At 32.1% G+C, this 22,862-nt stretch overlaps 1 protein-coding gene across 1 annotated transcript in view; it reads right to left on the bottom strand.

Annotated features, from left to right (window-relative positions):
* The window catches only part of LOC108913405, a 46,312-nt gene that overhangs the window by 21,869 nt on the left and 1,581 nt on the right, over positions 1 to 22,862 (bottom strand). Inside the window, exons 2-5 of the mRNA XM_018718951.1 lie at positions 20,289 to 20,320; positions 4,942 to 5,024; positions 4,665 to 4,886; positions 865 to 1,064 (exon numbers count right to left, since the gene is read on the bottom strand). Coding sequence (XP_018574467.1) covers positions 865 to 1,064; positions 4,665 to 4,886; positions 4,942 to 5,024; positions 20,289 to 20,320 — 537 coding nt within the window. The remainder of the gene's footprint in view (positions 1 to 864; positions 1,065 to 4,664; positions 4,887 to 4,941; positions 5,025 to 20,288; positions 20,321 to 22,862) is intronic.

Raw genomic sequence — 22,862 nt, 5'->3', positions numbered from 1 at the left:
TAGCTTAAGTAACTGGAAATTTTGTTGCAAATGCCGATTTAAATTTGTCCGACAGAAATTCCTCCGACATTGACGTGTCTACCGGTCGAAACATGCCAAAATAACAGGGTATTGAAAATTAATTACCACATAGGTAATTTTTAGTAAATTTTCAATACCCTGTTATTTTGGCATGTTTCGACCGGTAGACACGTCAATGTCGGAAGAATTTCCGTCGGATAAATTTAAATCGGCATTTGCAACAAAATTTCCAGTTACTTAAGCTAAAAATAAAAGATGTGGTCTTGACTTTTCAAGACGTACCCCGGGAAATTGCCATGTTTTTGGACTTTTCCGAGTGGAAAAGCGGAGGAATCGAGAAAAGTCGCAGAGGAAAAATGTGGTAGACTCGTCAAAAGGATGCGCCTCAGGAGTTATAAAGTATGTGGTAATCAACTTTCCAGAGGGGGCCTGTACTGTGGACTATTACGAATATAGAGAAATTACGAATTTCAACCTGAACACAACTGATGTGGCTATTCTAGCAGATGTCGCGCACATTTTGTTAATGTGCCGGTTTTATAGCTTTCGCGAATATTTGGCAAATGCTTTTGAATGTACCATCCACACGATAAGGCATCTGTTTACATTTGACAAATATTTGGCAAGTGACCGCATCATCTGGAAAGGCTCAAGCTTGTAAATAAATATAAGTCGTGATTGAGGTTGTGATCCTCACATTTATGTATAAACAAGAAAGAACGTGATGATTACTTTAGTGTTGGCGATAGCACTACCATTTTTTTTAGCGTGCCGTAATCACGCGTTTTGTCTATAAGGCCTTAGTGTCGTTTATTTAGTAATACACTTGAATATTATACTTACCTGAATATTAAAAAATAAAGGAAGCATAGATATTGGTAAAGTATTGCCTCGAAGTTCATCAGCAGGGGAAAATTTTATAACGGTATCCAATAAATTTAATAGTATTGTTATCAAATGGAGATGTTTCTGAGGTAATTCCTGCTTGATTAGCCCTAGTACATCAGTAGCAACAACTTCAACTGGTATATTTTCATTATTATCTAAAAGAATATCAACGGATTAAAAAAACGTCTAAAATTTTTTATTGTTTATTATTTGTGAAGAAAATTTATTATAGATTCCTACATCAATTTTTAAATAGGAGTATATGGTTCCGTAGTTTTTCTGTAACGTAGTGTGGCAAAATGAAAATATCCAAAAAGAAAAATTACTTACAACATTTAATAAATAAATACGTTCAGACAATTCATCTCTGTAAGTAAAAAGGTGATTCTCTGACTAGACGGCTTAGTTTTCAAGATATATCTAACAAAGTAAGTACTTTATCGCTCTCACGTAACGGCCGATGAACCATGGGGACATTCCGACCCTGTATACAGGGTGTCCTACTAAGGTCGGCGAGGTACGACATTAGGGAAAGTATAGACGCTAGAACTTCAGGAAAAAAATTTTGAATAATAAATAGATCAAAAGAAATCGCTGGAAATAGTTTTCAAGTTCGTAGTTGGGCCGCTAGGGGGAGCAATCTATATACCAAAACATAAGAGTTGAGTTTTTCCCAGATTTTTTTTTCCTATTCAGGTATATTAAATAGTACAAATATGGATAGCCGGATTTATGGCCTCTCGACAGAAAGGGTGGGGAAAGCCCCTAATCTCGGTTCAGAAAAATGCATTATTTTAAGAATTTTGGCTCATCAAAAGCCCTTAGTGTTATATCGTTGGGAAGATCTTTTCATGCTTTATCTCGTGGTGAAGGCGTAATGTCATTTACCTCAATATGGAAACCTAAACATGGCGTTATTTCAAAAGAATGTCGTTTTATTTTTTCGCAAAAATTTTGAATGCAATGCTATAGTTTTCTTTACTTAAATGAATTTAGCACAAAAAATTGATGAATATAGTATAAGATTGAAACTAACGAAAGTGTTTATTTATTGGCGCTATTTATCCAAGTTTAGGTTGTTTCACGTTTTCCTAAAAAAAGCGAAATAGCAGGATAAAACTTTTTGTGGGTTAGTTTGAAGAACATAAAAGCATGCAAATGCAAGAGCATTTTGATGCCAAAAGGGTTCGATATATAATTTTTGTTATCAAGTTATTCGCAAATTAGTGAGCAAAAAATAAATAATGATAATGAATTGAGGAACACGACGCTAATAGATAAGGCGAAAACCTCGCATTCGTGGGAGAAATTTTCCGACTCGATTTTTTTGCATATTCAGATTCGTGAGATGTTCCTTAACATGAATCGAGATGATGCCGGCCGGAAATCTGTTGCCCATTTGTCTAAACAAATTGTAAAAATAGGTTTTTTCACTCCGGAAAAATATTTTTAGGTTTTTTTGTACATTATAAACAAAAAAGTTCCTATGCACTATTCATCTAAAATTTATAGTTTTAAAGTTATAAACAATTTAAGTTGCTAAAAAAGCGAAAATGACGATTTTCAACAGCCGATTTCCGGGTTAAAAATTGTAATTTTTGATGTAGCTAGGTACCTAAATTAAAGTTTAAACATCCCCCTACAAGATGCTGAAAAATTTTTGGGACTCTCATTATTTTAAAAGCCTTGTTTTTTAATTGTTAATAAAGTGCTATGAGCCGCGCGCGCGCCTCGTACGCGGATTCGCTATTTCGTCTAGCGGATTCAGCTTATGTTCTTTGAATTTAGCATTCTAAGTACTATTACTAATAAAATAATGTAAAAATTGATTATTTAAATTTCATAATTCATAATAATTTTATTTAATTAATTCAAAATTGTACGAATAGAGTGCAGAAAAAAATAAAAGGGCAATAGTATCAAATACATTTGATTTTTATTAAAGAACATTTATTTAATACTGCATATTATTATTTTCACACATTTATTCAATCATAAACATGCTCACACTGTTCTATGTTACAACCACATAAAGGTATACAAGTGACATAGTTTTTCCTACAAGAACCAGCTTTAGTCTTAAAGTTTCTTGTAAGTAGATACATTTACATTGTTTAACTAAGTCTTTGGGTAATGGATCTTTGGTAATAAATTTAGGTAATAATTGACCTGTTTCATTTGGTAACCAAAAGCTGTGAAATCCAAATATTGATATTATTGAGGAAAAATGGAACTTTTCCATATGTACGTTTGTAGAGAAGCTCTTAAGACGTGTAATTTCAATGCATCGGAAGGGCATGGTATTTTACTTAAATTAATACTCATTCCGCTACAATGAGAGAAAATTAATTTTCTACCTTCATTTAGGTATAATCTTTGCAATGCATCAAACTCTTCGTTGCTTAATTCAGACATAAAACATAAGCTGAAGCCGCTAGAAATAGCAAATCCGCGTATGAGAAGGGAGCGAGTCCCAAAAACTCTTCAGCATCTTGTAGGGGGATGTATAAACTTTAATTTAGGTACCTGGCAACATCAAAAATAACAATTTTTAACCCCGAAATCGGCCGTTGAAAATCGTCATTTTTGCATTTTTAGCAATTTAAATTGTTTATAACTTTAAAACTATAAATTTTAGAGGCATAGTGCATAGGAACTTTTTTGTTTATAATGTACAAAAAAACCTAAAAATATTTTTCCGGAGTGAAAAAACCTATTTTTACAATTTGTTTAGACAAATGGGCACCAGATTTCCGGCCGCCATCATCTCGATTCATGTTAAGGATCATCTCACGAATCTGAATATGCAAAAAAAACGAGTCGGAAAATTTCTCCCACGAATGCGAGGTTTTCGCCTTGTCTATAACGACAAGATATTAAATTACCAAAATAAAATGCGTTTATAAAAATAACCTACCTAAACCCACGCAATGAATCAATAAGAATTTTGAAAATAATAAAAACAATAACAAACATATATCTATTGATATTATGTAAAGAAAGAACAATTAAATTTGAACAAAAGTAAAGATGTTTATAAATGTTCGAAATGCATTCCATTGTTTCCAATGCAGGAATTTAAACTTCACTGAGTGTTTAGATTTTTACCTATTATCTTAATATGTCCTTCACTGAATTCAATTACTGTAAATTAAAAAAAAATCTCTCATTGGGTTCAAGATCTAGAGCTTACACAAATTCAGAAAACGTAGTTTCGAGAAAAACGCGTTTAAACACACATCTGTACATATAAAAGTCATGTGGAAACCATAAAAACCATAGAAGTCATTTAAATGTTGTTAATACAGCTATCTTCCGTCATTTATATCATTTACACTAATTTCGCAATGACAAAAAAATTCTAGAAAATCGAATAAAAACTTAAAAAGACATAATACATCGGTGTCCGGATAATCTTTTAACCGTGGATGGGGGCATGGCGCCATGGATGGGGGACATAAGGTCGTTCAGAAAATCGACTTCTGTTTTAGTACAAAGTCCCTTCGTTTTTCAGTTATTGCGGTTTTTATTTCGAAGTTTCCGCCATAGGTTACTTTATTGGTCACTACGGCCACAAGAGAACGTATTATCTTTCAGTTATGATTTAATTTTATTTAAAAATTATAGGATGATTGTCCAGTGGCCTTAACCCTAGGCCTACTCTAACCATAGTAAAATCTGGTACTAGTTATGTCGATTACGAGTATTGTAATAAATCATTACTGTAATAATAGCTTAAATGTAATTATTCTTACCGAGAACTAAAGCTTGTATCGAATCGGGAACCAGCGGTTTCTGTAAGTTAGACAAAAACAGATATAAAGCTTGGGCTGACTCCAGTCTCCAACCAGCTTCAAGCATTGTACGAATAGTCCTGGTTTGTCCCTTTTGTATGGCTGTCAGAATTTCTTGTACTACTCCTTGATGTACAGCAACTCCAACTCTGAACACCCAGCCATGTCCTATTAACTGCACATCTAGATGTAATATATAAAATTATAATTTTACGAAACAAAATATTGTTACCCTTACTCGATCTTAATGCTGTCACTAACTCTCTTACGGCTTCCAAACTAGCATCTGTAATTATATCTTTTTTTCCACACCATTGTAATCTATAAAAACACATTTTTGATGCATATATGATGAGAAACATGTTAGTTAAAGAGCCTACGTAGTGACAGATATGATAACAAAAAATACACTGCAGGTGATTTTTTTATTTCAGTTAGATTTTGGATGACACAGTTTTATAGACTAGGATCATCAACGCGTGCTCTAAAATTTAGCAGTAGATTGATCGATTAGTCTTCATTTAAATGTTGATGCAATGTAAAAATACATTTTTCTTAAATAATCCGTAGCCAATTTACTGATGAAAGAATGTCTCTAAATTCATGCAAGAAGTAATTTTGATAGAAAACACAGGTTTTTAATTAAAAATGATAAATTTATTAGTGATTCATAAAGTGAGTATACAGTACAGGGTTATGTATGGAATATCATATGGAGTAAATAGCCCCCACGGCTTGCTGGCATATGAGCACTATTTTGTCGAAATTTTCCTTGGCCCTTTTGCATAAATGCGGCTGAATTTCGTTGATACAGTGCTCAATTTCCTCCTTCAAGGCGTGGGTGGTCGTGGGCTTATTAGCATAAACTCCAAAGAAAAAAGTCCAACGGAGGGATTATCCGGGCGGCCAGTTCTAATCACCGAAGCGGGAAATTACACGACCAGAAAATGACTCATGCGTTAATTGAATTGTTTCTTGGGCTGTACTGCATGTGGCTCCGTCTCATTGAAACCACATGTCATCTAAATCCATATCTTGCAATGTAGGCACAAAAACCTGGACTATCATGTCGCGATAGCAAGCTCCACTAACTGTTATTGCCCGACCAGCCGCATTTTCGAAGAAGAATGGTCCGATGATGCCTCCAATCCAAAATCCGCATCAAAGAGTTACACGTTGTGAATACATTTGTTCTCAACAATGACAAGTGGGTTTTTCTAAACCCCAAATGCCACAATTTTGTCGATTAACGAAGCCATCAAGATGAAAACGAGCCTCATGGCTGAAGATGATTTTATACGAAAAATCAACATCTACTTGTTGTTCCATCCAACGAACTCTCTTCGCGCTGCGTGGTGGTCAGTAGGCTTCAGTTCTTGAGTCAACTGAACTGTATAATCATGAAGATGCCAAGAATATGCTGCAGAGAGCTTCTGGGAATGTCCAATTCTTGATCACGGTGCCGAATTGATCTTCCAGGACTCTTACGAACTGCTTCGATGTTTTGTATTGAAACTTATTTAAAGACAGCTGAAATGTTTAAGATCACTAAAAATCCATTCTCCCTGAATTTTTCAATTAATCCCTTTACAGTTGATGAAGTTAAATCGCTATTCGGGCCATATTTTGTACGAACATTACGAACTGTAGCTGCCAAATCGTCATTACTTTTTAAAATATTGCTCCACAATGAAAACGCGTTATTCTTTCGTATAGCGCCCCATTTTAATAACCCTGAACTGTCACGCTGTCTTTTTTTCGTTAGCAATATTTTACCGCACAAATTGCGCAAAATCCAATTCTTGCATGAATTTTGGGACACTCGATAGAAACCATGTATTAGTTTATTCAAAAAGATTAGTTATACTTTTTGACTTTTTAAATTTGTAAAACTTTATTTTAAATCTATAAAGCAATGTTGTTAAATAAAACCATATTATCTTCCATGTACATATCTATTTTAGGTTTTGCAAAACCTGTTATGTACAACATTGTTATGTATAAAACAGATTAATTGAAAAAATATAAATTCCAATTCTAGTTAGTTTTTGCCAGTCAATAGAAACAATATACAGGGAGGCCGGTAAGCGTCTATTATTCTCTTGGGAGCATATCGGGGAGGTCAATATGACACTAGTACTTCATATAATTTTTTTTCTTAGTCTCCCTCCTAACAGAAATATCAATCCCCAAAGGGGTAACTAGAGATTTACGTTTTGGGTTCAACGCAATTTATTTATTCAGAATTTTACATATAGTCTATTATTAATCTGAAAATAACAATTTTAGATACTTGAAGATTTGTGTTTAAAAAACGGTTCTCAGTTTTCACACTCTTTTACTTCGATAAAATGAACGGTTTTTGAGATAAACTGGTTTTTAAAACAATAATACCAATTAGTACAAGGGCCAACAACAACTAGAGTTTATTTTTTACAAATGATTTTCATGCATTTAATTTATTTAATTCCTATTATTATTTCTAATAAAAAAAATCTCTTTTTATTAGCAAAATTTGACAATTTTGTGTTATTATTTTCAGTTTAAATTCAAAATATCTCTAAAACATAGCATAACTATATAAAGAAAGTCCAAAAAATAATTAATGGCATAGCAATTTGAATTATTTTTTGGAAGCTTATTATTATTTTAAAATATGTAGATGCCCATGTCACGCCTCTTACAGCACCTTGATTGCATGTTCTTTATTTAAAACAAAAACAATATACGCAATATAATAAACAATTGTAGGCTTGGAATAAGGTCAGTAGAAATTAAATATACCTAAAACATTTTCAGCACAAAAATGTATAACAAATTTTGACTGATTAACTAAATTTATAATTTTTAATAAGTCATTAGTTGAGGGAAAAATAATATAAATATTCCTACTTCCTAACAGCATGGGTCCGTTCTTCCTTCGTCTTTGAGATTCAGGTTATTACTTTTTATTTTTTCGACTTTTTGCTTGAAATAATATGTATTTTAATGTTAAACATGACTGGATAGTTTTACCAGAGGCGTGCGTACAGACTGGCAGTGAAATCATTTTATAAAAAAAGATTGCACAGTTAGGTAAGTAGTTAAATACCTACTAATTAAAAATTAATTTCCCCCAACGTTATAAAAACTTGCATGATTAAATATTTTAATTATACACGGTGTTTCTTAAGTAGAGGTCAAAAATCCAGAGGCGAATCCTAAGGTAAAAAAATATGGGTTTTTGTTATATAAATGTGGGGTCTTAGGACAGCCATTGTCCAGCTACAGCGTGTCAAAAATGTAAAAAAATCAGTTTTTAATTTTTAATTTCTAAATAGTAAAGAAATAATTTAAATTATATTTATACAGGGTGGTCCTTAAGTAATTGTACATAGAAGTGTGATATATTTGTGACTTTAAAATATTACGATTTGAGCCAACTTGCCTTGATAAAATATTGATAATAAGAAAGATACAGGGTGTTAAAAGTGAAATTTCAAATTTATTTTTTGTAATAACTAACATTTTTGGACATTTATACAAAAAAATTTTTATCTGGGGGTTTTTTGGTATGAGAAATCATAATTTGATATCTAATTTAATGTATCTTTTAGAAGGCGCCACATAAGCCACATGTGTGGCATAAATGTACACTAAACTTTTTTGCCCATCAAGGTAACCCTCTTTTGAGAAAAAAATATTAAAGGCACGGCATTGTAAGAACAAATATGTATACTTGTTAACAACCTCTAAACTTAACGGTTTTCGAAATAATCGAATTTTAAAAATCGACTGCATAATTCATTTTTAATTCATTACGAGAAATATTAACGTAGAAGTCGTATACGCTTATCATGTTGCTGTTAAAATCATTCGTGACTTCCGTCTACTACGTTACTATTTCTCGTAATGAATTAAAGAATTATGCAGCCGATTTTTAAAATTCTATTATCTCGAAAACCGTTAAGTTTAGAGGTTGTTAACAAGTATACATTTTTGTTCTTACAATGCCGTGCCTTTAATATTTTTTTCCCAAAAAGAGGGCTACCTTGATGGGCAAAAACGTTTAGTGTACTTTTGTGCCACACATGTGGCTTATGTGGCGCCCTCTAAGAGATACATTAGATTAGATATCAAATTATGATTTTTCATACCAAAAAACCCCCAGATAATTTTTTTTTTGTATAAATGTTCAAAAATGTTCAAGTTATTGCGAAAAATAAATTGTGAAATTTCACATTTAACACCCTGTATCTTTCTTATTATCAATATTTTATTAAGGCAAGTTGGCTCAAATCGTAATATTTTAAAGTCACAAATCTATCATACTTCTATGTACAATTACTTAAGGACCACTCTGTATAAGGCCAGTTTTTTAAATCCTTGATACTGCTATCCAAACCGAAACATAGACCTGCAAATAATGTCATTTTTTCTGTAGGCGATTTTCTCAAGACTATTTTTTTTTTAAATAAAAGTACCTTTTCAATGTTGCTGTCCATACGATCGCTGTAAAAGTTTTGACCGCTAAAAGGGAGAGGTAACCGGAGAAAACTACCCCTCAGTATATCCAACCAAAAAATTTTTATTTAACTTTTTTTGTAGATCATATTTATTTATTGTCGTGAATATGCAGTCAAACGTTGTCGGTGAAATTGGCGGTCACCCTGTATAAATGCAAGGTGCCATAATTATAGCCATGCGTTTAACGATGGGGATGGGATTAGCGACGGCGATGGGGATGGCGTTGGGGATGGGGAGGATGATGGCGTGATGACGGTGGAGGGAGGTGATATGGGGAGAACGATAGGAATGGTGATGAGGAATTCATACAAAATTTATCCAAGTTATCCTTAATACCTATACAGGGTGTCCCACTGGGAATTGCGTGAATCAATATTCAGGAAAATACTGCTTTGAAAAATTTGAAAATTCGGCAACATGTCAATGTCCCTAAGGCGAACTCAACTAAAATATCTAGAACTTCCCAGCACTTCTGGTTAGTCGACTACAACTTTGTTATTTGAAATGGGACACCCTATACCCTACGTGAAATTTAGGGGTCACTTTATTAAATATTCCCTGTACCTGTGTGTTATAGATTTTGAGACATTTATTTTTAAAGAAAAAATTTGACAGATGCAAGGGTACGCTGAGATGCTAGTTTCTCTTTTCAGGAGAGCGATATCAAACGGATTTTTGGTACCTTTAAAGGGAACAAGTAACACTACATTATGGTATACCAACAAATTAAAACATTCAATACTAAGTGTTTTGATTTGATTTCGTCAAATCGTCGAGCATGCTACATTTAACGTAAGCGAAGTTTGTTTGTGGAAGAACAATGTTGAAGGTTCAGTTTTCTCTAAAGTACAAACCAATATTATAATAATGTGAAAATAAAATTTGTATTTTGTTTACAAGAAGTATATTATATTTGTTGACTGTTTATAACAATGTCTACGTTAACACGAAAATGTTTACATTTTTTATATCACAGTTGTAGAAAATGTAATAAATATAAAAGATAAAGGCAACATGTAGTATATCGTATGAAAGAGAAAAAAACAAGCAATTTTTTGTAGCCACAGCCCGCTCTGATAACAATTTTTTTTTTGGACCGCGTAGAGGGTGCAGCATACTACATACGATACTTCAAAAATCTGTTTACATCAGGTGAAAGGTATCAATTTTGCCATGAAATTTTATTAAAATAAGTTTTCTCTATCTCTTAAAATAAAAAAGTTAGACGACCCTAAACTATCGGTGCTTTCCCGGTCTTTTTAAGATTATACTCATAAAGTTGGACATGGATCTCAAATTTGTTTTGACGAGCATCAAGGCCTCAAAAAATTCCACAAAAAACGTATAAAGATTTTTGACGTGCATCGTGTATTAAGCGAGATACATAGTAGTGGCCCTCTTATAGTAGACAGCCTGTATTTCTTGAAGCTATAGATTAAATTTTAATTTGTTCACTAATTCTTTAAAAAACCTACCTTTTGTTCATTTGCTTTAAAGTTAATAAAATTTGAACAAAAAGAGAAAATTGATTTTCTGTTATCAAATTAGTGAAGAAAGTGGTTCTGTTTAAAATAACTAAAGATTATGGATCTTTTATTTAAGAGAAACATTGTCAAAAGCCTTGGCACTTTATTTAAAATAACATGAACCGTTCAATATAAAATTTTAACATATTTTCAATTTGATAAATTTTTATATTTAATGTTAGAGTTAATAACAAAAAGATAAATAAAAGAGTATCTCGAATTTCGGAACAAATGGATTTTATTTTTTTAGTCAAGATCTGGTAACTTCGGACCAATAGGTAGTTTTTATGTTAGAGCAATTAAAAAATTCGAGAAATTTCAATAAAGGGAAGATATACCTCTACATGCCAATGGTGCAAGGAACGAAATATTAATAGAATCATTAGTAGGTATGTACTTTTTCTTATACCTTACCTTATTTTACCTTTATTATATCCTTATAAGCAATCCCAAACTTGAATTTGTCATCATTTGTCGATTGTCGATCTTGCGTCTGTTTTTTTTTAAGCGTTTGTAAACTGACATTCATAAGGATTTTTTTTTCTTAAATAAATATTTATAACGTTTCAGTTTAGTAGAAGATTATTTTAAAAACTCTTAAAACAGTGTACAAAAATATCAATTAATACTGTATATGAATGATTATAAAAAAATAATTCATAAAAATAAATGTAAACAATGTCCGCAATCTTCGATTATTTATTAAAGCTTCCAAAGCAAGATTCATATTTTTAAATAATTTAGTGACCTTAAATAGATTTGTTTAATAAAACTTAATGCGAACTGTCAGGACATGTGAATTTGTATAAATAAACCTTACCATATTTTTATTTCTAATATGCATTTAACCTCGTTGAGTTGGGTTATTAAACACATCACTATATAATTTCAATTAAGTTACTAGTAATCTATAAAATGGGAACGATAAAATCGATCCTGTGCCTGTTACCATTATTGTGGTTGACAGCTCACTCGTCTGTTAGTTATGGATCCTCCGATCCAAGTCATAATGAAGAGTCGTGCAAATATTTTGAAAACCCATTGATAATACCCATTTTCAAAGCTAGAATAAACACTGAACAATGTCATCCAGATGAATATGTGGAAGAATCTCAGTATGCGGAATCAAATGAAGAAATCGTATTTAAACCTAGAAGTGATGTATCCTTCGAAGAGTCAGAGGAAAAACCTAAGGCCACTTTTCATGATGAAAATATTAACTTTGGATATCTAAATGAAGACATAAAATCCATAAATGACTTGCTTGATCTGAATTCAGAAGAAATAGATTTACCGTCACCTACACTGTCTCTAAGGAAAAATCACGTCAGACATTGGAAAATAGACGAAGTTAAATCTTTGACACCCCCAGAATTGCTGCCTGATGTAATTTTGGATCAGGACAAGAACATTGACTTTAAGCTTAATGCTGATCAAGTAGCAGATGTAGAGGAGATTAAATTAGGTCGATCTGTAGTAGATGATGATCCACCAGTGAAAGAAGTCGTTAATATTCGTAATCGAAAACAACAATTCGACAATGTGAATCACAAAATTCCAGAAGTAATTTTAACGGATATAACACCAATAGAGAATAAGGAGCCAGATTTTATGGAACAACTAAAAAAAATCAAATTCGCTGCCAGAACTATTCCTCCTCCTGTAGATGAAATTTTCACGGAAAAAGATGTAAACAGTGTTACAAAAGGTGTACCACACACTGTTCGTATTGGAGAACATGTTACTGTTCCCTCCGTAAGCCATATTACAAAAGCAGAGGCTACAACTTCGAAAATTAACATAATTAAAAAAGAAAGTATTAAACATCTACACCACAGAAAGAAGAAGAGGCAATCTAGAAAACGAAATAAGAAACGACAAAGGAAATATGACGCTAAGAAAGCAATGCTTGTAGAAATTCCTCAGCATATTGGCAGAAATGTAAAAAATGCAGTTCATATGAATACAATCACAAGCATTTCCCAAAAAAAACATCGAGAGGAGGAAAGTACTACTAAAACTCCAGTAGCTGTACAAATTCCTCAGCCTGAAAAAGAAAACATACAGATAGATGCAGATGATAATACAAACAGAGGAGATAAAGACATTACAGAAACTAATAGTAAAGATACAGTGCCTGCACCAACTCCTCTGCTTGTAGAAGAGGCTGTAATTAATTCAATTTCCAACACAATCGATAAGGATCGGGAAATCGAAATTACTACCAAAAGTCCAGTGCCTGTACAAGCTTCGCATGCTGTAAAGGAATCAGAAAATGTCAACAAAACTAGTGAATATCAAGAATTGGAAATTACTACTAAAAGTCCAGTGCTCGCACAAACTCCAGTTATAGATGTTTCAGAAAGTACAATGGTCAATACATTGAATGAACATCCAGATACAATGCCTGCAGATAATTCTCAACACTTAGCAGAATTTATACAAAATGTAAATCGAGATACAACAAATGAGCAACTAGAAACGGAAGTTACTACTAAAACTCCAGTGTTTGTGAACATTTCTGAACCTATAGAAGAAGATGTACAAAATTTAACTAGACATGCAGGCAATGAACATCATGAAAAGGAAAATATAATGAACGATTCAGTGTTCGTAGAAACTCCTCAATCTATAGAACATGTGCAAAATGCAACCAATGAACATGGAAAAACTAATGATTCAGTAGTCACCCACACTCATGAATCTGTAAAACATGTACAAAATATAATTACTGATGGAATTAACTTCCAACATCCAGAAAAGGAAAATACTACTAACACTCCAGTAGCCACGCAAAATCCTCAATCTGCAGAAGAAGACGTACGCCATGTAATCACTGATGCAACCAATGAACATCGAGAAGAAAAGCAAAGTTCTGTTAACGATTCAGTAATCATGCGAACTCGTGAAACTGTGGAACATGTACAAAATGCAGTTGCTGATGCGACCAATGAACATCTAGAAACAGAAGATACTAGTAATCATTCAGTAACCATTCACATTCCTGAATCTGCAGAAGAACACGTACAAAATGTAATTATTGATGCAACCAATGGACATCAAGAAACAGAAAATCTCAAAGATGCAGTGGTTATGAGAACTCATGAATCTGTAGAACACGTACAAAATATAATTATTAATGCAAACGATAAACATCGAGGAACAGAGGATTCAACAAACGATCCAGTTACGGCACAAACTCTTCAATCTGGAGAAGAATATGTACAAAATATAATCACTGATGTAACCAGCGAACATCTAGAAAGTACTACTAACCGTTCTGCGGACATGCAAACTCCTCAGAGTCCAAACGAACGTCTACAGAATGAAATTACTAATGCAACCAATGGACATCGAGGAACCGAAAGTACTTCTAACGGTTCGGTGGCCATACAAACTTCAGAGTCTATAGGAGAACATGAACAAAATTCAATTACCAACTCAGTCAATGATGACGAAGAAACAGATAGTCCAATGGTTGTGCAAACGTACCAGTCTTCAAAAGAAAATGAACAAACTGATATTACCAACATAATCAAGGATGACGGGGAAACAGAAAGTCCAGTGCTCGCACAAACATCTCTGACTACAAAAAATGTACAAAATGCGATTATAGAATCAGTTAATGAGCATCAACAAATGGAAAGTTCTACTAATAGTCCAGTGCTTGTACATACTCCTCGGCCTGTAGAAAAATACGTACAAAATGATATTACCAATGCAATCACAAAATTTTCCGAAATCGAACATGGAGAAAGTGAGAGTTTTACTGAAAGTTCAATGCCGGTACATATTCCTAAGTTGGATATAGAAGAATTAATTAATACAGCTAAGGAAGACAGAGAAAATGAAATTACTACTGAAAGTTCCGAACCTATACAAACTTCAGACCGTATTGAACAAGATGTCAAAAATATCACCAATACAGCCACAACATTTTCCGGAGATGAGGAGACCTCTTTGGATGAGTTATTAAGTGTAGTCTAAATTTTCCATATTTATATTATTTTATTTTACTATTTATTAAAAATATTTTTAAATATTTACAGAAAATATGAAACACTAATTATTATTATTATTTATTTATTGACTGCTTCTCTGTGGTACAGTCTTGTTAATTTATTTTTTATTTCTATATTGTACTTTATTATATCGATTTTTGCAACTACCAATTACAAATTTATTTGCAAAATAAATATGTCTGTTATGCATGTAACTTTGTGAGACAGATATTGATTTAATAGGCAAATGAATTTAATAGGTGGAAAAATCGTGCCTTACCTATATATATATATTTTGTAATAAAATTGTACGTTTTTAAAATACATTTTTATCATTTGCTTTCAAAAATATTATTTAAATTGTTATCTATGTTAATTAAAGAAAATAAAAGATTCATGAAATTTCAAATAAAACATGATTATTCTAACAAAAACTAGAAAAATTTTTTATTCCATTTTGACGCTAATTTCAGAAATAGTATATATATACAGGGTGACCCATTAAGAATGGAAACACTCGCGTACAAAAGTTGTTTATGGACCGATTTGAACCGTTTTTTTTTTTAAAGATAGATCTCCAAATGCCCTATCTTGATGCAAAATTTGAAGACGAAATTTTGATTTTCAAGGCCTACTACGAATTTTTTTTTAAGTGAAAAATAGCAAAATTTTGTTAGTGATTTTTTAATAAAAAATCTGACTACACCACTGGATTTAGAAACCCCTCAAATGCATTTGTACCAATTTTTGGGAAAAAAAGTTTTACCCTAAAAAAGTTATAACAATATCGGCATCACCAGTGTTTGCCGTTGTCGGTGAACCTATTCTTTTATAAAAACCGAATAGAACCCAAAGGGAAACAAAAACATCGCAAAAATTGGTAAAAATGCATTTGAGGAGTTCCTAAATCCAGTGGTGTAGTCAGATTTTTTATTAAAAAATCGCTAACAAAATTTTGCTATTTTTCACTTAAAAAAAATTCGTAGTAGGCCTTGAAAATCAAAATTTCGTCTTCAAATTTTGCATCGAGATAGAGCTTTTAGAGATCTATCTTTAAATAAACTCGGTTCAAATCGGTCCATAAACAACTTTTGTACTCGAGTGTTTCCATTCTTAATGGATCACCCTGTATATTTATAGTATATATATGTTAGCAACAAAGAAAATATTCAATACCAATAATATATACCGGGTCGGAAAGTCCCCATGGTTCATCGGCCGTTACGTGAGAGCGATAAAGTAAGTCATAGAAATCCGTGCGACAGAGAAAGATGGCTATAATGAAGGCGTTTAATAGTCACCGCCCATTTCGCCCTTCCACAAATAAGAAGTGGATCTTATTATTATAGCCATCTTTCTCTATCGCACGGATTTCTAAGATTTTCTTTATCGCTCTCACGTAACGGCCGATGAACCATGGGGACTTTCCGACCCTGTATATATTATTGGTATTGAATATTTTCTTTGTTGCTAACAACAATATTTGGAAATCACGATCTTGCATAGTGTCACGTAGAGATTCACATTTAAAAACAAAAGTAGAAGCTTTGTTTATCGCTTTGTTTGCATGACGCGTGCAATAATAAATAATATTTGTTTTTGCAATTTTCAACATAGTGAATGAAACTTCAAAGAATGCTTAGTATAGTTTGTAATATGACAATAAATAAAATGTTATGAAAACATAATATAGTTACATTTTTGATACATAATGTGTAATATCATAAAACTGTTATACTTCACTAATACACCCCAGTAACTTTTTTATTTTTATAGATATTTGATTTCCGTTCATTAAAAAACCTTTTTACAAAAATGAAAACATTAAACTAAAATACCGAAAATCTCTAAAACATTTTAGAGATTAATTTATATCAAAACGGATTTAATGGGTCCAGCAATTTCAAATAATTATACAGGGTGTCCGCAAATTTCACCGACAGCGTTTTACTGCATATCCACATTGATAAAAAAATACGATCTACGAAAAAGTTAAATAAAAACTTTTTGGTTTTTGAGTTACAGGCCTTCAAAGTTGTCAAAATAAAACTAATTTAATGAATAACTTCCTAACCCTTTTACCGATCGCGTTAAAATTTGGCACATTTATTTGGACTATTATGGCGTATTATTTCTTAAAGCTTTGGTCAAATTGATATACTGGGTGATAGTTTTCTCCGGTTGCCTCTCCCTTTTAGCGGTCAAAACTTTTACAGTGGTCGTATTTTTTAAAACTGGCAGCAACATTGAAAAGGTCGTTTCATTTAAAAAAAATATTGTCTCTTGAGAAAATCGCCTACAGAAAGCTATTCTTGAGAAAAGTGACATTATTTGCAGGTTTGTGCGTTTCGGTTTGCGTAGCGGTATCACGATTTAAAACTTTGAGTTCAGTAGGCGATGAAAACAAGATGTTGATTGCTGTGGCTATCAGGTAATGTCATTATTGTCGTGTTTCTTTAGGATTCTCATCACTCCACACATGCAAATTATGAAGAGTCCGCAGTGTATCAAGACAATTAAAGGTATGTAAAACTAATGTTCACAAAACTTTAAAAAAGCAACGTCTTCGGACATTTCATTTAACTTCTGCTCAAGAACTTGAAAATTTAGATCCCAACGCACGTTTACAATTTTGCTACTGGTTGGTGAATGGCTTCGCAGAAGATAATAATTTGCTCCAAAAATAGTTTTGTACCTACAAATCTTGTTTTACAAGGAACGGAGTTGTAAATTTTCATAATTTGCATGTGCGGAGTGATGAGAATCCTCAAGAAACACGACCATAATGACATAACCTGATGCCACATCAATCAACATCTTGTTTTCATCGCCTACTGAACTCAAATCCGTCACAAACCGAAATGCACAAACCTGCAAATAATGTAATTTTTCTCAAGAATGGCTTTCTGTAGGCGATTTTCTCCAGGGACAATATTTTCTTTAAATGAAACGACATTTTCAATGTTGCTGCTAGTTTTTAAAAAAATACGACCACTATAAAAGTTTTGACCGCTAAAAGGGAGAGGTAACCGGAGAAAACTATCACCCAGTATATCAATTTGACCAAAGCTTTAAGAAATAATACGCCATAATAGTCCAAATAAAGGTGCCAAACTTGAGCGCGATCGGCAAAAGGGTTATGAAGTTATTAATTAAATTAGTTTTATTTTTGTCAACTTTGAAAGCCATACATTTTTTATATAACTTTTTTTGTAGATCGCTTTTATTTATCGTCCTGAATATGCAGTCAAACGCTGTCGCTAAAAGCGGACACCCTGTATATAGGCATATCTAATTTAATAGTCGTTTTTAAATGCAGTGGCGACTTTATTATTAAATAAATTTAAACAGTCTTTTAGTAAAGTAAAGTAAAACAAAAAAATAATTTGAGGGTTCTTTTCGGAATCTTTGTACCAGAAATAATTCAATTCCATCATGCCACAATAAAACAAAGATTATATTGCGAAAACCACGTTTCAATGTCTACAGGGTGTCCCTGAAAAGGATGGGCAACGCTTGACCACAGGTTCCTTGGATGAAAATAAGATTATTTAGCCTAACTTACATATATACAAAAGTGCACGCCTACTGAGATATAGCCTTGTAAATATAGAACAGATAACCTATTTTTTTTCAAATAATTTGAAAACTATTTTTCTTAGAAACTTCAAATTTGGTACACTTATTTTTTTATATAAGGGCAAGGTAAATATAGAATTTGGAGAGAATACATATACAGGATGTTCTATTTCTAGTGCCTGTACGCCACTGGCTATCCCGTAACTTTTTGTGTGTATGCCAATGACGACAGAATTTATATTTTTAAAAATATTCACTATTTTAGAAGATTTTTTTGCTCTTACAAAATTTCGATATCGTTTATGGATTTCGAATAAAATTCGAATTTTTTATACATTAAATATAGGCAAAAATTCCGATTTATAAAAAATAATTTATAACTGCAGCCTCAAAGCAGGGAATAATAATGAAAAAACGTCACATTAAAAAAAATAACTACACATTTTTGGTATTAGTATTATCAATCAATAAAATAAAAATCAACACTAATATTTTAAATAAACAATATCAACTAATAATGTAAGAAAGTCAACATTAACATTTTAAATAAACTGATATTTGTAATCACATTAAAATAATATTACAGTAAATGCTCAAAGTTACTTTCTTGTTCTTAAACGCAAACATTAGTTCTTCGAAAATTAGAAATTATCCAATAATTGTGCATTACCTCTCATAACATTAATTTCATGTTGTATTCTTTCCCATATTCGTTTTCTGTATTTACTGAAAAGTTATTTTAAACTGTGGTCCTCAACGCTCCCCAAATGAAATAATTACATGGGTTTAGGTCCGGGGATCGAGGTGGCCATTTTAAAGGGGCATTATTTCCTCTACCTATCCACCTGTTAGACCTTTAATAACCTGTAATACCTACCTGTACCCTGTAATACCTGTAACCTGTAATAACTGGTCTTTTAATACTCTATTAAAGGAACTTTTTGAAAGCCAACCTCTGCCGCTAAACGCCTTTTATTTACTTGAGGAATTTCTTCGACCCTTTCCAAAATTTGTTCCTCCAGCTGAATAATTCCGGCCGTACATTATCCACGATTTAATGTTACAGGTAAAAAACGTCCTGTTTCCCGAAGGCGTCTCTCCGCATTAGCAAATGTTTTGTGATTTGGAGTTCTTCGATTAGGAAATCTTTCAGCATATGTTCGAACAGTAGCACAACAATTTCCTTCACAATAACCCAAAACTACTAACATATCAGTTTGTTCAGCAAAAGTATAAATTGCAATAAAAAACAAAGTAAGCTAAAATTAAATCACAGCTAGCTTGACACAGAACCTTTTAATTATTGTTATGAATTTGTTTCTCTGTTATATGGCACCTCGTACTAGAATGTTCTATTTATCTTAAACTGATTTTATATTATTTAATGTGTAAAAAATGCCAATTTTACTCGAAATCCATAAACGATATCAAAATTTTGTAAGAGGCAAAAAATCTTCTAAAATAGTGCTTATTTTTAAAAATATAAATTCTGTCGTCATTGGCGTACATACAAAAAAGTTACGGGATAGCCAGTGGCGCACAGGCACTAGAAAGAGAACATCCTGTATATGTATTCTCACCAAATTCTATATTTACATTGCCCTTATATAAAAAAATATGTGTACCAAATTTGAAGTTTCTAAGAAAAACAGTTTTCAAATTATTTGAAAAAAAACTAGGTTATTTGTTCTATATTTAGAAGGCTATATCTCAGTAGGCGTGCACTTTTGTATATAGGTAAGTTAGGCTAAATAGTCTTGTCCAGGGAACCTGTGGTCAATCGTTGTCCGTCCTTTTCAGGGACACCCTGTATATCTGTTTAAAAGATATACGATACTTTTAAAAAATACGTGATTTTGAGTAAAATGTAGTAATCAAAAAAGCAAACATTATTAAAGAATTTTGAATTTCCTGAGGGATAACGTGATACATAATTTCTGTATAAAAAAGTAATGAAATTTTTGTATACCTACATGTGATATTCTTCAAAAACAACCCATCGTATCTTTAAAACCAGTAGTTTTAAACATTTCCTTCATTAAAGCTTAAAAAAACATTTGTAGGTATATTATTTTATAAAAAGCATAACATTTACGTTCAATTAAATAACAAAATTGTCCCTTCATTTACAAAAAAGTTATTGCAATAATTATTATTTGTGACACACAAAAGAGAAGTTTACTCTGAAATAGCGGAATGTGATAAGATTTTGTAATCATGTGAACATTAATCTATGAGTTGTGCATATCTGAAATGACAATTAAAACTAAATTGTGAGAATCAGAAGATAATCGAAACCTACTCAAAATTGCAACATCGTTAAAGGTTTTTGAAAACTTCAATCCAAGATCTCATTCCATCACACCTGTTGCAAGAATAATGCACAAAAATCAACTATCTATTCCAAGGAAAAATGAGATGTTGCAAAGGTATTTTGCAGATTTATTGTGAATAAATACGTACTTAAATAATTTGTCATTAAGTAGACATATTTTGAGGACATATTCCTCACGTAAAAATAAGTAAAAAAAAGTATATGAACATACGGCCGCAAATACCTCGTTTTCGAGATACAGGGTGTTATAAATTAAAAAAAATAATGATATATTTTAATATTTTGAAAGTGAGTAGAGATATTTAAGTAAAACTTGGTGTGACTTATGATTAAATAGTTTGTCGCAATATGTGACAGTAATAAATATAACTAGCCATCAGTGGTGGTTATATGGGTAGGCAGTTCAATTATTATTAATTCAGCAAATCGAGTAGGTAATCTGGTACCATTTTTGAATGAAATATTTTATCTTGGTAAAAAATGCAACTTGAGTTTTTCTTGTGTTTGCTACGTTTCACGACAAATTTAGATTATTTATTTAAGTTCATCTCATAAACTTATTAATGGCTATAGTTAAGGAAATTTTCTAAATCCGTTGTTGTTCACCTCAAACTTAGGTAGACATTCATTATTATCAGATATGGTAATGGTGAACCCGCAATGTTCACGTTATTTACATCCGACTGCATGGATTATTTTAATTTAAAACCAGTGTATTCGAATTGTCAGTTAACAACATTGAAAATCTAAATCAATTAATAATCCGGGCATGAGTAGAAGTGACTTCAAAGAATTTGTAGAATTTTGTTAAAATTTGTCTCCAGTTTCAATGCTATCATTCTTATTAGTTTAAAATATTTTTATTTATTTTCACGCGTAACATGAAAGTAGTTAAAACAATAAATTATAACTACAAATGGAACATAAAAAAGTAATATCAATATGAAAATAAATTCTTTAGAAAGCACTTTGTCTAAAATGATTGCCTCGGGCTTATAAGCAAGCTCGACATCTCCTAATTATGAATCTGGCGACCGATCGACAAGTGGAGTTCTCGACATGCCTGGATTATACTTTTCCTTAGATTTTCGAGGCTATTTACTGTCAATTTTTGTTTCACTTTTACTTAAAAATCTTTGTTCGCTTTCAAGATATTAAAAAATATCAATAGTTTTATGAAATTCTAAACATCCTGTATCTGGAAAACAAAGCGTTTGCGGCCATATGTTTGTACAGGGTGATTTCACTTTAGATACAGAAACTGCAGGACTAGATTCATTACCAAAAATTAAGTAGAGTTTGTTTTATAAATTTTATTCCCGCGGGACTCGGTATTCGAAATACAGGATGTTAAAGTTTACAAAAAATATATATTTTCTGCCATATCTTCATAATGCGCTTATGGAATTGAATGAAATTTACTACAGGGTATTCACTTAATTAGACCTTTTATTGAATGTAATATTAACCCTATGGCTTTAACCAGGGGCGTGCTACTGGAGGTATCGCCTTATTTTCCCAAGAAAAAAATACGCCACTGGCACTGGCGGTATTTTTTAGAAATAATGTTATAATCAGGTACTGTTACGTTAACTGAATGAAAAATGTTTCTTGGTGTTTTGTTTATAGTAGCTGTCGTTTAGGCGATATTTGGGATTTTTTTACGTTCTATTGAATTTTCCTAATAAATTAATCAATTGATTTAATGAAATCTCTTGGTTTTAACCAGTGACGTGCTACTAAAGAGTCCGCCAACTTTTCCTAAGTAAAGAATACGCCACTGACGCTTTTTTGTAGAAATAATTTTATTTCTGGAAAAAATATCATACTAAATATTAAAATAATAACAATCCTACAACAACAACAGTCCAACAACAATTGTTCAAAACGAAGTCTTTCCGCTTCCGCACCAATACACTTTTGACATCTAATCAGGCTATTTATACCTAGAGGAACTTATCATGACATGATTTTCCCTGAAGAGATTACAATTCGTCTCGTGTTCATAAGCCCAAGAAGGACTGGAGCTTCAGGGATAAATAAACAAAGCTAGTTGTAACACTAAAACGAGATCATTATAAAGCTTACTAACTGTTAATGCAGACAAAAGAATTAATTTTTGCATATGGATTTTAAACAAATATGAGTATGTGGACTAAATTTGCGCATTGTGGTCGGCAAATAAGTAAGTTATCTCCTAAACGAATGCTAC

This window comes from Anoplophora glabripennis, unplaced genomic scaffold (genome assembly GCF_000390285.2).
Source record: "Anoplophora glabripennis isolate ALB-LARVAE unplaced genomic scaffold, Agla_2.0 scaffold1026, whole genome shotgun sequence".
In the NCBI taxonomy this organism is placed as follows: domain Eukaryota; kingdom Metazoa; phylum Arthropoda; class Insecta; order Coleoptera; family Cerambycidae; genus Anoplophora; species Anoplophora glabripennis.
This window is presented reverse-complemented; position numbering and strand designations above follow the sequence as displayed.